This window comes from Cibotium barometz, chromosome 46, assembly GCF_041138505.1.
Source record: "Cibotium barometz isolate CiBa-2024 chromosome 46, ASM4113850v1, whole genome shotgun sequence".
In the NCBI taxonomy this organism is placed as follows: domain Eukaryota; kingdom Viridiplantae; phylum Streptophyta; class Polypodiopsida; order Cyatheales; family Cibotiaceae; genus Cibotium; species Cibotium barometz.
Window position 1 is genome coordinate 2,985,453 of NC_141091.1, and position 15,651 is coordinate 3,001,103.

Sequence of the window (15,651 nt, forward strand, 5' to 3'; positions counted from 1 at the left end):
CTGTTAGCAATACCTTGTATCTTAACATGCTATTCTCATGGCGCAACATGCTTTCCTGCAGCAAGCACACAAAAATAAAAATAAAAAAAATGTGAAAAGCTTTTTCCATGCAATAATATATTAGATCTATTAACTCTCTTATGGGTGGTAAGATCAAATAATTTTTTTATCCATAGGAAAGTTTTCTATGCAATCATACATCAGATCTCTCCATTTATTTGAAAGGAAAGCTTTTCTTTACAATAACATATTAGATCTATTCACTCTATTATGGGTGATAAGATCAAATAAATGGTCTTATCCAACCATTAACAAAGTAGAATACATGATTTCTTTTTTAAGGGATGTTCAAGAACCCATAAAACATAACTCTCATTATATAAAACTTCTCTTTATTGACCTTATTTTAGATAAGATTGATAATTATACCTCTTTCTAACGTTCAAGTAAAGTGTCTATGCACAAAAAGTCCAGCATTGTCTGTAGCAATGAGTTTTTCAAGCCTAAAAGGCTAAAATGTACAAATGTTTATGAAAAGATTTTATTTGTAGTTTCCACGATTGTGCGATGCTAGGGTAAAAAATATATCTTAAAATATCTCAATTTTGGAGTTGGTTTGAGAGCTAGGGCTAAGGCCCGTTACAAATAACCCACCGCCCATGTATGGGCGGGGGTGATTGCCTGCCCATAAATTATGGGCGGTGGATATGCCCACCACATCAACATGGAAGGCAGGGGTATGGCGATGTGTAATGGGCCTAACAATATATTGCTTCATTGATGGGAGGATGAAACTAGTTGGCTGACCCGTGCTCCGCTCATCTCCAACCTCCAAATTCAAATTCTACCCCAATCTCCTTGAACCTCTTCCTCTTTCCCAAAACTCCAAATTCATATATATACCTAGATGAATCCAAGAACATGCCCAAATTCACTTTATAAGAAAGTGCAATTTATAACCTCACGGTAGTCATCCATATAAGATAACAAACCATCAACTCCATTATGCATGGTATAGACTAGATACTACGACATCCCCACTAACGTCATCAGTGCCCAGTAGTGGGTGTAGAACTTGGTATCAATATATGCTCCCCACACACCCCACACTCTACACGCACACACACATGAGAGCATACATTCATACAAAGGTCTATGTATTGAGTTTCTGTTAAAGCTCTGGAGTGCATGGCAAACTCAGTCATAAGCTTGGCAAGGAGGACAAGCCCCAAGGTCCAAGCAAACAAAACATGAAGCTGAAATTTGTGCAATGTTCCCCTGGATACTGAACTTTCTCTTCCCTCTTACACCTTCTCATGTCTTATTAGTTGCTCTGCTTTGAGGCTCTTCCCTCTCCCTTTCATTTCACCACCATGAACCTCCAACCTGCTGCTAAACATTTTTCCTGCTTGCTCTGTCTCATTTTGCAGGCAAACCCACTCCACTTTGCAAGCTGCCTCACGTCCATGCCATTTCTCAAAAGTGCGAGATCACCGTGCAGGTTCCTCACTTTGCAAAGCTGCCTGGTACAACACCAGGCATCTCTCTTTCTCTCGCGAGCAGAAGAGAGCTATTGGAGGATGGTCATTTTACGAGCTTTCTCTCTGTGAAGAGGGAAGCAAGGGAGAATGGATGGATTGACTTCGATGCCCGCGACTCTACATGATGGAGCTGCATCGCCACCGAGATCAGCTATGCAGGCAGAGAGAGAGAGAGAGAGAGAGAGAGAGAGACCGAGACCCTAGATTCCTCAAAGCCCCCCATCACGACCTTCTCTCCCCCGAGCCAAGATGGAGGCCCCGTCGGCGATCGAGAGAGATCTTCCTTGGACAGCGCGACCCCGGTGCAGCGAGTTAGACGCACGGGACCACCAACTGTTGAGATGCAGGATTGCCCCTTCATATGCAGATTCCCATCGTATATATATATATAATATATTCACATGTTTCAGGCCAGCCCTCATATTAATTAATCGCCTTATTAATTAACACATATCCTAAGGTTACCACCTTACAATCAACCTTAGCATATATGCATATGCCGATGAAAATGAGTGGTTTTTTTAATCAATTTTTTTTCCTTCACAAACGGTCAATCCCCCCCCCTCTCTCTCTCTCTCTCCGTCGGAGGGCTCTTGCCCCCGAGTTCAAAAGCCTCATGCATCCCTTTTTATCGCCTCCATGGAAGAATCCTGAAGATGAGCCTTCGCAAATGCTCACCAACCACCTTCTAGGCAAGTCTTAGGCTCGATTTTTTTTTTCCCGATTCGACCCACTACCCATCATCACTAAGGTTCACCATACCTCCCCTGCTCCCAACTAATTAATTAATGCAAAAAAACGTTTGGGACCCATATGTAGCTCCACACTTTGAACCCCATCATATTATAATACCGTATCATTGACATTCACACCGTTGCTTTTCCTTTTCGTTTTTTCCATGATTTAGCCACTTTGGATATATTGTAGTAGAGAAGAGTAGGGATGATGTAGCCCTATAGCACATGCTAGCTTCGTAGGAGCAAACATAGGAGATGCTTGCAACCTTAGGGGGGGAAAGCCTTATGGGGATTAATGAATACCTACTTAGTGGGTATTAAAAGTGGGTATTACACATGCTTTGGTAAACTCAATTTCAACATGAGCTAAACAATCAAACCAATCTACAAAAATAGCAATCTAAATGCTAAATTATCAGTTTGCTATAGAAACATTTCCAGGGTTCCAACATACTTGATGGAGTTTTAGGTTTCAATATCATCTCTAGACACTCTAAGTATCGTGGGACCTTAATAAAAGTCTATAGATGATTTGATAGGCTTGCAAAAGAAGCTAAGGTCAAGCATTACTAAACTACACTTCACAAACCCTTTTTTTTTTGTGATGCCAAGACTTGAGGTCACTTCGAGCTTTCATGTTCTTTTCTAGATGTATGATTGGCGAAAAAGACAATGTGCAAGTATGAAATAGAGAGCAATCCATCAAAGCCGACCTGTGGGCCCATGGGTCCCTCCCAGCTACACCAGTCATTGGGGTGCCCCTGTGCACTAATACAACAATCTCTAGAAACATGAAAATCAATTCTAATGATGATGAATGACCTGGTTTAAGCAATGACACCATAATTGAGACTAAAGAAGATAATTAGAGTTCTTAAAAAGTATACACATAGGCTTAGGGTTCTTGGGTTTTATTGTGCATGCACTAAACAGGTGAGGGCAAAGCAGTTCCAATTTGTGGGTTGGTGTTGCCACATGGTAAATGGGTGTTGTAGGGTCGTGGTCATCTTTTTGAGCCTTGGGGTTGCCCGGCATTGTCACGAGAGTGTGTGTGCGGTTTTGTTTGGGGTTTGGCACCATGGTTAGCTCTTCTTTGATGGGAACTGGGATATGTAGGGCCACTACACATGGGCATGGTGTTGCTTGCTTAGATTCCATGGATAAGACTTCTGATTTCTCTAAAGGTGGTGCTAAAACATGGCTTGAGGTGAAAGCCACTACTCTCCATTCTTGCTTAAGCTTTGGAGTTTCCATTGTGCTTAAGCTTCAGAGGCATAGCTTTGGCATTCATTGCATCTTTGGTCTGGCGTTTGATGGCATAGTTCCAGAGGCTTTTTGTTTAGGTTTTCTTGACTTTGGAACCCAAATATAGGGGTTTCCTTCATAAAAGCCTTGTGCTTCTAATAGCCTAGTTGGGACCCAACGGAATGTTGGTTATTGAGCTCAAACTCGGGTCCGAGTCATTGCTTAGATCTCTTGGGCTTTAGGGTTTGTGCAGACGGTGAGGTTCTTGGGACCCAAACTGATGGGTTTCCTTCATAGAAGCTTTGGATTTATAGCAGAGGTTGATCGGGTTCCAACAAGACTCAAGATTTAGTTAAAACATTGTTGCACGGGGCTCCCATTTGGTAGATATTGGCTTAAGGTTGGGCTTTGGACTAAATGGTAGCCACCAAGTCTTCGCATGGGCATCGTAGTTTCCGAAGCTAGCTAGTGTTCTCTACCCATTCCTTCTTTGTGATCTTCCTAAAGGGTTGTTGAGGTTAAGGGGTGGTCTTCATCTCTGTCACAGTGAGGTTTTGGTTCTCCCATAGAGTTGGAAGGGATGGCCGATGCGGTGAGGCAAGAGTGTCGAGGAGTGTTAGAGGTTACTTGAGATGGTGGTCTATAAGTGGAGGATGAGGCTAGGATGTTAATAGGTTTGGGGTGTCCTCATCCACCAAGGGTATGGTAACCATTCCATAGGAAAGCTTGAGCATCAAATTACTTCTTCGCTTGCTGACAATGCAATCCATAGTTGCGATTTGTTTTCTTTTAAGGATGATACTCTCTTTTACTATACCTACAAGGGTCACACAAATCTTACAAGATGCCTGTTAATTTTAGTATAAAATTTAGCTTCAAAGCAATCGACGATCATGGATTGGGAATTATTTTCCATAGTAATGGTAGCGAATGGTGCAAAGGGATGGGTGACCTAATGAGTTCCATGTCTCCTAAGACAAAACGTTGTGGCTAGCCTCGGTGTCAACCCGCAACTAGATGGCCTTTTTGGGGGAACTCCAAGCGAGCCAGTTTCACTGTTGAATTTGTTTCAAATGCATCGAGCACAACTAGGGATGTGATTTCGACACCTTCCAATCGTGCAAACTTTGTTCCAAGCTTCTATAAAAGAGTATCCATAGTTGCGAGAATGTGAATAGATTCCTCTATAGCCATTTATATGGTAGTGATGTGTGGACATATGCTAATAATGGATTAAGGAATATTTTTCCTCCTTAGGAGGTTTTTTTCCTCGAGCATGTGTACACACTCTTATGAGTGTGTGTAAGTGACCTTATCATTTCATTTGTACTTTTCTCATTCTCATCAATCTACTTTAAGTGTTGTTCTTCTCTCCTTCTCTACTTGCTTGTTGCATGTATGTGTGTTGCTATCTTTATCTCTGCTCCAAAAATTGGTATCAAAGCAGGTTCATTTGGTCCTCACCCCCTTATTATCTTCTCCTCGAGTTGCTCTTTTGATTATCTCAAATTGAGCTATCGTCTTAGATAGAGGTATATCCTATAGCGTGATGTGAACTATGTAAGGTTTCCACAGACATCCTGAGGAAGTGTCAATTCAAGCTATCTTTGTTCAATTTTGGGTTTGCTACATTGTAGTGTGTAGATAGAGCCGTAATCGTGTTTGACATCACACCTTCGAGCTCACTATATCAACAACTTCAACTGCAATTGTCATCAATTTCTCCACTCCTGCTAGTAACATTTCTACACTACACTTTGCAATTTTTCATACGCTTTGCAAGCTTCCATGTCAGTTGTAAATACTTGCTAAATAGTTAGAATATTTGCATTTTGTGTTAGATTTTGTTATTTATAGGCGAAAAATGGTAGGCAACGATATACTTGGGATGCTTTTTATTGAGTATAAGCTTGACGGGACTAACTACCCATTGTGGTTCTATATGATGTGTCATATATGATTGCCAGAGGGCCTTGGAATGTTGTTATTAGCATTGAGGCACACCCCATATCGCTAGCACAAATAGTATATATACTCTGAATGGTGATACTAGTTTAGATGTAATTGTGGCATCTACCTTCATCCCTCCCAAAGCAGAACAGGGACACACAAGCACATACATTGGTGACACTTTCTATGAAAAGGAGCATTATTCCTTGTATTCACTAAGTAAAACTGTAAAGCAAGCTTGGGATACGCTTGTTGTGCTTTACTAAGTGCATAACGAGACACGAATGCCCTACTTGCACATGCAGTTAGAGTCTCAACGTATGAATGATTCATTTGAAGTCGTAGCAGATGCCTTTATCCCATGGAGGTGATTGCATGGAGGATGGTAGTGACAAGAGAACTCTCGGGAATAAGCTCATCAATGTTTGCAAGCGGTTCTTGAAGATCTCTCATTTTTGTGAGATACTCATCCATAGAGTCACCCTCATTGTTACTCTATTAGGATAATCCTTGTAAGATCTTCACCTTCGTGAGATACTCATCCATAGAGTCACCCTCATTGTCACTCTATTGAAACAATCCTTGTAAGCATGGTCAAATCCGCACTTATAACATGTGTCTCCATAAGGAATTATGTTGAGGGTTTTGGCACAGGATTCAGAATGCTTGGAGAGCTCGAGAGATTTGGTGTAAGGACACTCTACATGCAAATCACCAAACAACGAGGGTTTTTCCCTACCACTAGATAAAATGAAATGCTCTAATGCAATTAAACTTCAAAGAAGAATCAAAAGCAACAAACAAACACATCCAATAGCTCTAAAACCATATGTTTTTTGGAGTGTGACATCTTAATCAACACTAGGTAATATTAGATAATCTTATTAGTTTGGAATGGATGAAAAAACAGAGCTAAAGCCCCAATAGTGGTGCTGAATATGTTCAAGATAAGAGCTTACCTTAGCCTTGCTGAAGTATGTGTCGCTGGTTCTTGCCTTAGAGCTATAATTGCACCTTCCCAATGTGGGTGCACTACCTCATCCATCGCATCCTTACTCCGCTATCACACTAGAATGCTCCTTGCCAATGGAGTGAAGGGAGAGCTCTCTATGCTTAGATGGAGGCAAGAAGAGATAGTCTTTCGTGGTGGTTCTCTCTCACAAAAGGTAGAGAATGAAGGGGAAGCTAATGGAAGAGGGAAACCTACAATCAAACCTATCTAGTATACATCCATCAAGCAAGCAATGGCATACAAGAATGCAAGAAGAGCGAAGAGGAGAGCTCATACATAAACTATTTTAAGGGAATGATTTTACCTTACTTATTGTAAAACATGACTTATATACAAGTCACTAGTTTTCACACTAGGCCGCCAAACTTAAAATGGATCGACTTGTATTACTAGTCTTAAATAACTATGTACATTAAGTATGTAAACTTTTTTCTTTGATGCTAAGTGCAAAGTAAGGTCGCTTTATTGTCCCAACACTGACTTACCCAAGTTAAGTGCTTGTTCAAGTGGGTATAGAGTGGTCAATAGATGCCAATTGGACCACCAATGGCTATAAAGGCCTTACTCCTTCATTCCTTTAATACGTCAAATAATAATCTCCTCATCCAATCTCTATTACATTCTTTTATATATCATTCAAATTTCTGACTCAAGAACACATCTCTAAAGGAAGATCCATCAACTCAAAGGTTTTTAAGAAGGCTTTTGTCTTATCACCTCTTGTGTGTGCTATGCGTTAATTTGTATTTAATCCCATTTGTGTGAGTGTAAATTGTATTACGTTGCAAGTTATGTTCTCTTACATGCTAATATGTGTATCCATATGATTACATCATTATATAGCCTCTCTGCTCACGTGTACACCTACTACCTTCACTAAGAATGATAAAAAACACAAAAAACCAAAAAACATAACAAGAATCATCAAAAAACAACTATCAATACATGTACAAGCACTCACATCCATACTCGCACATGCAGCACACTCTCTCACACACACTCATTTACATCTGCACATTCACATGCATGTGCACACAACCCTTCTTTGCCTCATGCGCACACAATCGCATATGCACGTGCACACACAAAATCATGTGCATGCACACAAACAACCCATGCACATGTACGTGCTCCCACTCTTACACATCATGCATGCACACCCACTTTTATGCACATGCACCACACTTGCACATGCACACATTCACTTGCATTCATTCTCTTGCACACCAAACCTGCACTTGCATGTATATTCACTTGTATTTGGGCACATGCATGTATATTCACTTGCATTTGGCACGTGCACACCCCGCTTGCACATGCACGTACACATTCACGCATTCTCATTCGCACAATTGTTACATGCACTCGTGCATGCATACACTGTCACACAAATGTGCCTTTGTGCATGTGCACACGCACATGCACTTACATTCACATGCATGCAGCTCACACACACTTGTACAGTACCTGTACACACACATCAACGTGTGCACATGCACTTACATTCACATGCATGCAGCTCACACACACTTGTACAGTACCCGTACACACACATCAACATATTTACATGTGTACACACACGTGCATCCATACATTTTCACATTTACACATGCATGTGCCCACACATTTTCACACCATGCACACGGACACGTGCGTGCACATTCACTCGAACACCCACCCTGTGTATGTGCACATGCACATGTACACACCTTGCCCATTACATATCCACTTGTGTGCACACAAAGCTACCCCTCTTTTTTTTTGCCTAAGAACGACCCCCCTTCCCCTCCCTTTTTTTAAAAAAATTCACACCTTCTCTCCCCCCTTGGAAATATATATATGGTCTCTTTTTCTTTGTTTTTTTCTAATATATTAGAAAACCCCTTGTTTTTTATTTTTTGAAATATAAACCCCTTGCTTTTTAAAAATACAAAAAGAAAAGGTTAATATTTTAAAAAAAACAAAAAAGACAAGAAGGAGAAGAAGAAAACCCCAAGCTGCCTCCTTGCCATCTGTGACCCTCAGAAGCTCCCCACCTACCACCCCTCCTTTATATTTATTATTAAAAAGGACCCTATGATACCATATTTGCTTCAGTTGCCCCCCCTCCCGGTGTGGTGTAGCCTCGGAAGCCCATGATGCATGTGGAGGTTGTGTTGTATTGGTGATTTCCTTGTTGCATGATGAAGAACAAGGAAGATCCTCCATCCTATGTGGTTGTTCTTAGAATACCACATCACAACTCACTATGATCTTCTTTGCTTGAGGGTCATAGAGCCAATATCCCTTCGACTCCATGTTGTAACCCAAGAAGTTGCTTTTGGCTTTTAGCAACCAATTTGGTTCTTCAAGCATCTGGAACATGTACATGACATTCAAGTGTGCAGTTAAGAGAGAGAGAGAGAGAGAGAGATAGAAAGAGAGAGAGGCTTAGTAACATTTGCAAAGGGCCAAAACAGCCCATGAGACCATGCTGGGAGATACATTATGGCATCCCTTGTATTTTAAACATAATAGAATGAAACATGAGAACTAGATGGAAACTTAGTTGTACCAAGATTACGGCGATGGATGATTAAGGCAGTGCATGTCAAAATGAACAGAAGAGATAATGATCAAGTAATTGCTCCGATAGTATTTGGTATTTTATGAAGACAAAACAGACACAAAATGGAAAGATAAACACGAATGAAAAGAAGAAAAAATGATCAAGTAATTACTCTAATAAAAAGCGCAATACTGAGTGTTTTTACTTTTATAAAAGGAACATCTAACAAGATTTTATAAAGGATCATGTCAATGCGAAAAAAGGCACTTTAATAGCCATTGCAATATTAAGTCCGACAATGCAATATTAATTAAATTGTCTTTATACCATAAAGAGTTTTATACAAAAAAGTAGCTCAAATATTAACTTATAATCGTGGTTTGATGAAATATATGCCTTTATATATGTTCAAGATACTCACGAGTACAACATCATCTGTGCAATGGACAAAATCATAACTAGCTTTGATTTGATAGGCAAAATTTTCACTAATAGAATTTTGTTACTTCCTTAGTTTAGGGTGCACTTCTTAAGGAGAAATTTTGTGATTTTGAAACATTTAACACTAGTTTTATAATCACCAAAAAAGTGGCTTCGACTAGAAAAATGTCTTATACTTAATTCATACATTTCGAAGAAGTGAAAGTAATAATAAACATAAAACAATGAGCAATTAACTTGTGTGTGCTTGGTTAGCATGCATCTACATGGTGGGAGGTTAGGGAAAAAAAGTATTTAGCAAATACTATGATAGTCTTTCTTTCGATCAGAAGTTTTAAAAATGTTGTCTTTAATTAATGGAAGCTTCATGCCATTGATAACTACACATATTGGAAAACAATTATATCATGCTATCTCATGTTAAGAGTATATCCCTAGAAAAATTTTTAAAAAAAGAAACTACTATCTTATGTTAAGAGTATATCCTTAGAAGACATGATAAGAATATATATCCTTAGAACAAATGTTAAGAGAATATCCCTAGAAGAATTTTTAAAAAAATTTGTAGTTAAAGAAGGATAAATGTTTTACAAAAGAATCTAAAAGTCATAAAATGATTGTTTAATAAGACTCCCATTAAATAACGTTAAAACTAAGATAGAACAAAAGGTCAAGTTATTTAGAATAGGAGGAGGAGGATAAATAATGTATACGTATTGATATTATAGGTATGTGTGATCGAGCGTCTTTATGAAGGCTTGTGATAAGATAGTAATCCTTAAAGTCTAAGGCTAAAAGCCTTTGAAACAATCAAAGATAACTAGTAGTTTCTCCTTGGTTTATGGTTTTTTAGTTATAAGACTACCATTAAATAATCCCTAGCTATGGTTAAAACTAAGAAAGAGCAAAAGGTCAAGATATTTAAAATAGGAGGAGGATAAATAATGTATATAATTGTTAATATTATAGGTATGTGTGCTCAAGCATATTTATGAATGCTTGTGGATAAGAGAGTAATCCTTAAAGTCTAGGTTAAAAGCCTTTATAACACTCAAAGATAATTGGGTAATAACTTACGTGAAATCTCCTTGGTTCATGGATATAGGAGGTGGCTCCAAGTTAGGAGAAACTTTAGGGATTCTTGGTGACTCAAAATGCTTTAAGTGAGCCCTTAGATTATATTCACCCCACACACACATTTGTGTAGAGCTTATGCTAGTGAGAACTTAGTGAGAAGCTTGATGAAATACTTTTGAAGCTCATTTTTAAGCTTGTCTCAGAAGTGTTTTCTTATGCTTGATTAGAGTGATTACTACTTATGTTAAGTTCTCTCTCTACGTTTAGCATTATATTGCTTCCTCATTGAGTGTGCTTAGTGTGCAAGCTAAACGCTCATTTTTCAAGTTGGTATCATCCATGAAGCTTCATCTTTTGTGTGAGGCAAGAGTGGAGTTTCGTGGGTGGATTTGAGCATTCTTTGTGGAGTCTAGATCCTCTCATCTTCCACACCTTGAGTAGGTGTAGTGTAAGAGCCTTCTCTAATATGGTAGAGTAACAGCCTAAGGTCATTTCTAGCTTCTATGTGTGGTTGGCATTGAGCTTCTTTCTCACACTCCATAGCACCCCATTTCCCTACCATAACCAATAAAATTAATGGTGGGTGCTAAGAAATCTACTACTCCCCAAGGCTTCTTTAACAGCTACACTGAATTTTGGATACCCAAAAGACCCTCAAAGAAGGGTAAAACTAAATCAAGAGGGTGTAACCCAAGAAACAATCCAACCATTCAACAATGGCATGTCTCTAATAGGTTGCTTCAGCACATGGGTTTTACAAGGGTAATGCTCTTCTTTGGTTGCCCAAGAACGCAACATGCACTCTTCCCAAATCAAACTAAATCAAGAGGGTGGAACCCAAGAAACAATCCAACCATTCAACAATGGCATGTATCTAATAGGTTGCTTAAGCACATGGGTTTTACAAGGGTAATGCTCTTCTTTGGTTGCCCAAGAACGCAACATGCACTCTTCCCAAATCAATATTTCAACAAAACCAACAAAGGCCACCCAAGCCTGAGATTAGGTAACCTCAGACTTGATAAAGATGATATCGTTGTGTACTCAACATTTGCTTAAAGCTCAAAGTTTCTACGAAGACAATCCCTAGTTGTGGCTTTCAAGGCATACAAACTTGTACCCTCAAGAAGTCAAAGAGCTACCAATGCGCCAAGAAACCTGACCAACAAAGAACCACTAATAATACTTGCCCAAGAATCTCTTTATAGCTCAAGGCTTCATCAAATGGAGTAACACCAAAGAAGCTACAAGTAGACCATAAAAACCTCTCCTCCCAATTGGGAAAGACACCAAAACCTACTTGTGATATGAAAGAAAAGAGCAATAGATCTACCCTCTACTCCTTAAAGCAAAGTGCCTCTCTTTAATAAAATAAAAAAGATGCAACACCACAAGAACAACTCTTAGATGAGGAAAACACTTCAACTTTTTCCATAGCATCATCATCAAGCCAACTATCGACAATCTCCTAAGAGTCAACTAGTTCATCAAAGCCAATGGCTTAGAAAAACTTCAACAAAGACCATCATAGGTAGGCTCTCAAGCTTCTTCATGACTAGCAACTCCCACCACCATTAGAGAGCCAAGGTTATGTCAACCTCAAAGCGTAGATACTTGCTAAATCATTTAGGTGGTCAAATCAACTCCATGTCTGGCTTTTACTACAAGAAAGCAAAGTGCGAGAGGAAACAAAGAAATTAGAGAAAGAAAAAAGAACAAGAGTTGGAGGTCAAAGCTTCAATATTGAGTTGAGAAGTAGTCTAAACCACTTGAAGGTAAGCCCAAAAATCTACCCAATGATCTCTCACATAACATATCCATCAACAAAAGAGTCAACCACCCACGATCCTAACTACATCATGGCTTCCATCATTGCAACCAACCTCCCAATCGACTGACAAGGAGGTTATAATGTCTACCATGCCAACCAACTCTTTAACACATCATCTTGTGTTAGCCAATATACCTTTTGTAAACACCTTCACCTCAACCTTAACAATCCTCTTTTCTCAAATTAACCCCATGTGCATCAAAATGAGTATCATGTAGCATAATATATGATACAATCCACCAAAGCCTTTGTTGTGCTAACCTCTTTAATTTACTTACCATCACTACTTCATTGTAGGATGCTCAATAATCAATAACCACAAGAACCCATCTTATTAAAAAATCCTCATGTGTTTCACCTTTGCTACAAGTCACATGAGCTACAAAATGACATAAGAAGTCAACATGTACATACCACTTGTAAAAAAACAAAAAAAGGAGAGAGAGCTCTAACAAAGTGACACACCTCTATCGATCTAAGGACATGATCGCCGTCAAGAAGAAGAGTGTGTTAACATGGTTCTTCATCGACAATGTCTATACACACTTGTAAAGAGTGTGTGAAATATATTTTAATTTTGTCATTCATATGTTGTAAGCACTCTTCAAATGTTTCCAAATCTTGTATATTTAGGTTACAACATGAGGAACCTAATTAAAAAGACCAAACACTTATAAACGCCTTGTAATCAAACATGTGCACGTCAAGTTACTTATTCATGAGTAGTCTATAAGAAAACACAATAGAAAAAGTATAATCTTCACAATACAAAGTAGAAAGAAGTGGAGAGTAAACAATATTATTGCTTTTTGCAAACTGAAGGCTACCCGCCCACTCGTGTGCTTGTGCAGACGATCAGACCACATTTGTGAGCACTAGATAATGAACAAGGACAGTGTGTTCTTGGGTTGCAATGCATGGGGACCTACTTGAGAGTCCAAATGATCTCAAATGGTTGTGGGAGCTATACAAAGTCTCTATGTGATTATGTTGTAGTGTAATATGGTCCTAGTCAAGTGATATAGTCAGTTGGTCATTTTTGACCAACTGACTATATCATTTTTTACCAAGTCGTGGGTTGGCCTACATGGCTATGCCGACCTTGCGCACTATACCTAGACTAGTTTAGCATCGTTATTTATGATCGAGTTCATTGTATTCAAGCATTCTTGTAAGCAAGACATCCTTCGTCTCCAGAGTTTGTCCAAATTGCCATCAATGCATGCATCATACTTGGTAGAGTGTAAAGTCTACATAAGATGTCTCACGTGATGAGCTCTTTCCGAAAGTTGGGCTCTAGTGCTATGCTTGAGCTTGATTAATCTAGTTAAGCCCCACGAGATAAGTTAAGAGTGACGAGCACAAATAAGCTCTCTATGTGAACCCGAGTGGGATATAGATTTCGTGGCTTTTATAATGTAGTTAACTTTATAAAGAACTCCTAAAGTGTGAGTACTTGGTTAGTGCATCATATGGGGTTAATGCTTGATCAAGTGAGTGTTAATGTGTGACTAAGCATCATTGTAAAAGCTTGTGATACAAAAGTAATCCTTGGTTTAAATCCTTTTTAATAACCAACTTAGCAAAAATCTCGTTAATTTACATATTTGTGAAAGCTTGTGATAATCATTAAAATCCAAGGTTAAAGCTTTTTTAATAGAAAAAAACTCCTTAATTTGTATAAGAGTCCACACTTTTATGTAGGGTGTGATGGCTCAAAGTTAGGAAAAAATTTAGGGATTCTTGGTGACTCAAGATGCTCTGAGTGATCCATATATATTATTCACTTTCCCATATACATTTTTGTGTAGAGCTTTGTGCTAATGAGAACTTAGTGAGAACCTTACGGAATACTTATGTCAAGATCATTTCTATGCTTATCTTATGTTTTCTAAAGCTTAATTAAAGTGATTAATACCTAGATTAAGTTCTCTTTTCATGTTTTAGCATTATGTTGCTTGCTCTTTGGATGTGATTCATTTATATGCCTTGATAAATGCTCCTTGGGTGTGATTCATTCATATGCCTTGATAAATGCTCTTTGAGAGCTTAATTTGTAATTCTGATGCTCATTTTTCAAGTGTAATAAATTCCTCACTTTCTATGGCCTATAGTCTACAATGAATTGAAGTTGAGAGTAAAAACCATGCAAATTGTCAAATGGCAAGGAACATGTTAATAAAAAGTATTGGTAATTGCTTTTGGACTACGATAATGTTCTATGGTGGAGGTGTTATTAATTTCTTTTAGATTGAGGTAATGAATACTATTTTTTATACTTTATGAGTAAATACTGTTGTTTATATTGGGGTAGTGAGGTGGATGATTTAGATAGTGAACACTATTGTTTATAGTGTTATCAACAATAGATCAAAGGAATGATTTCACTCAAGCTAGGAGAAAGTGTCTCATTGCTAGGATCCAACAAAAGTATAGTTTTTTCTCTATGTACTTGTGTTAATTAATGGTGTCTCTGTAAAACATCAAAATATTGACATATTATCAAAAGTATAGTTTTTTTCTCTATGTACTTGTGTTAATTAATGGTGTCTCTATAAAACATCAAAGTATTGATATATTAATTAATGGTGTCTCTGTAAAACATCAAAATATTGACATATTGTTGAAAGGCACAAATCAAGTCAACATGTATTATAATAAGGTTCAAGGAAATACCTTCTTACACATCTCTTGAGCTTGAATTTGAAAAATTTGCATCTAAATAGTACAAAACATAAGAGAGTGTAAATTTTAGCACATCAATAACCTTATAATATAAATTACAATACACCGTAAATTTAAACATACTCACTTTTCTCTCCTTTATGTTACCAATTGTAACTTGAAGCTTTGATTCGAGCATCTCAAGGTCTTTGAGATGTAAAGATGTGAGATTTTCACCTATCAAAATGCTGTATAAACAAAAGAAAATGTAATGAGGAAAATTTATATATGCAAATGCATGAAGCCTTATATTATTCAAAGTTCAAATATTAAGGTACAAAGCATGTGCTAAATATCAATTATATCTCGAGCTATTTTCCTACCTTTGTTGCATTTGTAAATAGTCAATTTGTTTCTTCAACAAAAGAGCTTCACGCTTCCAATACTATCACAAGTATTAATATATACAAACACAAGTAGAAGATCAGTACTCAACCAAAAATAAAAATGATTAAAAACATTAGGTGTGTTGTTATAAAATGCAAATTATTCATTTGTGAGAAAAATCTTTGTTGATCGTTTCTGCATGCACATGTAGAGAATGG

The 15,651-nt window shown here is 38.0% G+C and overlaps 1 protein-coding gene across 2 annotated transcripts in view; it reads right to left on the minus strand.

Moving 5' to 3' along the window:
• Positions 1 to 15,651, minus strand: part of LOC147611810 (MADS-box transcription factor 23-like) — a 48,154-nt gene that overhangs the window by 1,101 nt on the left and 31,402 nt on the right. For both annotated transcript variants that reach the window (XM_086783654.1, XM_086783652.1), the window contains exons 3-6: positions 15,430 to 15,491; positions 15,195 to 15,294; positions 15,059 to 15,100; positions 14 to 55 (exon numbers count right to left, since the gene is read on the minus strand). In XM_086783654.1, the coding sequence (XP_086639780.1) occupies positions 14 to 55; positions 15,059 to 15,100; positions 15,195 to 15,294; positions 15,430 to 15,491 (246 nt within the window). The remainder of the gene's footprint in view (positions 1 to 13; positions 56 to 15,058; positions 15,101 to 15,194; positions 15,295 to 15,429; positions 15,492 to 15,651) is intronic.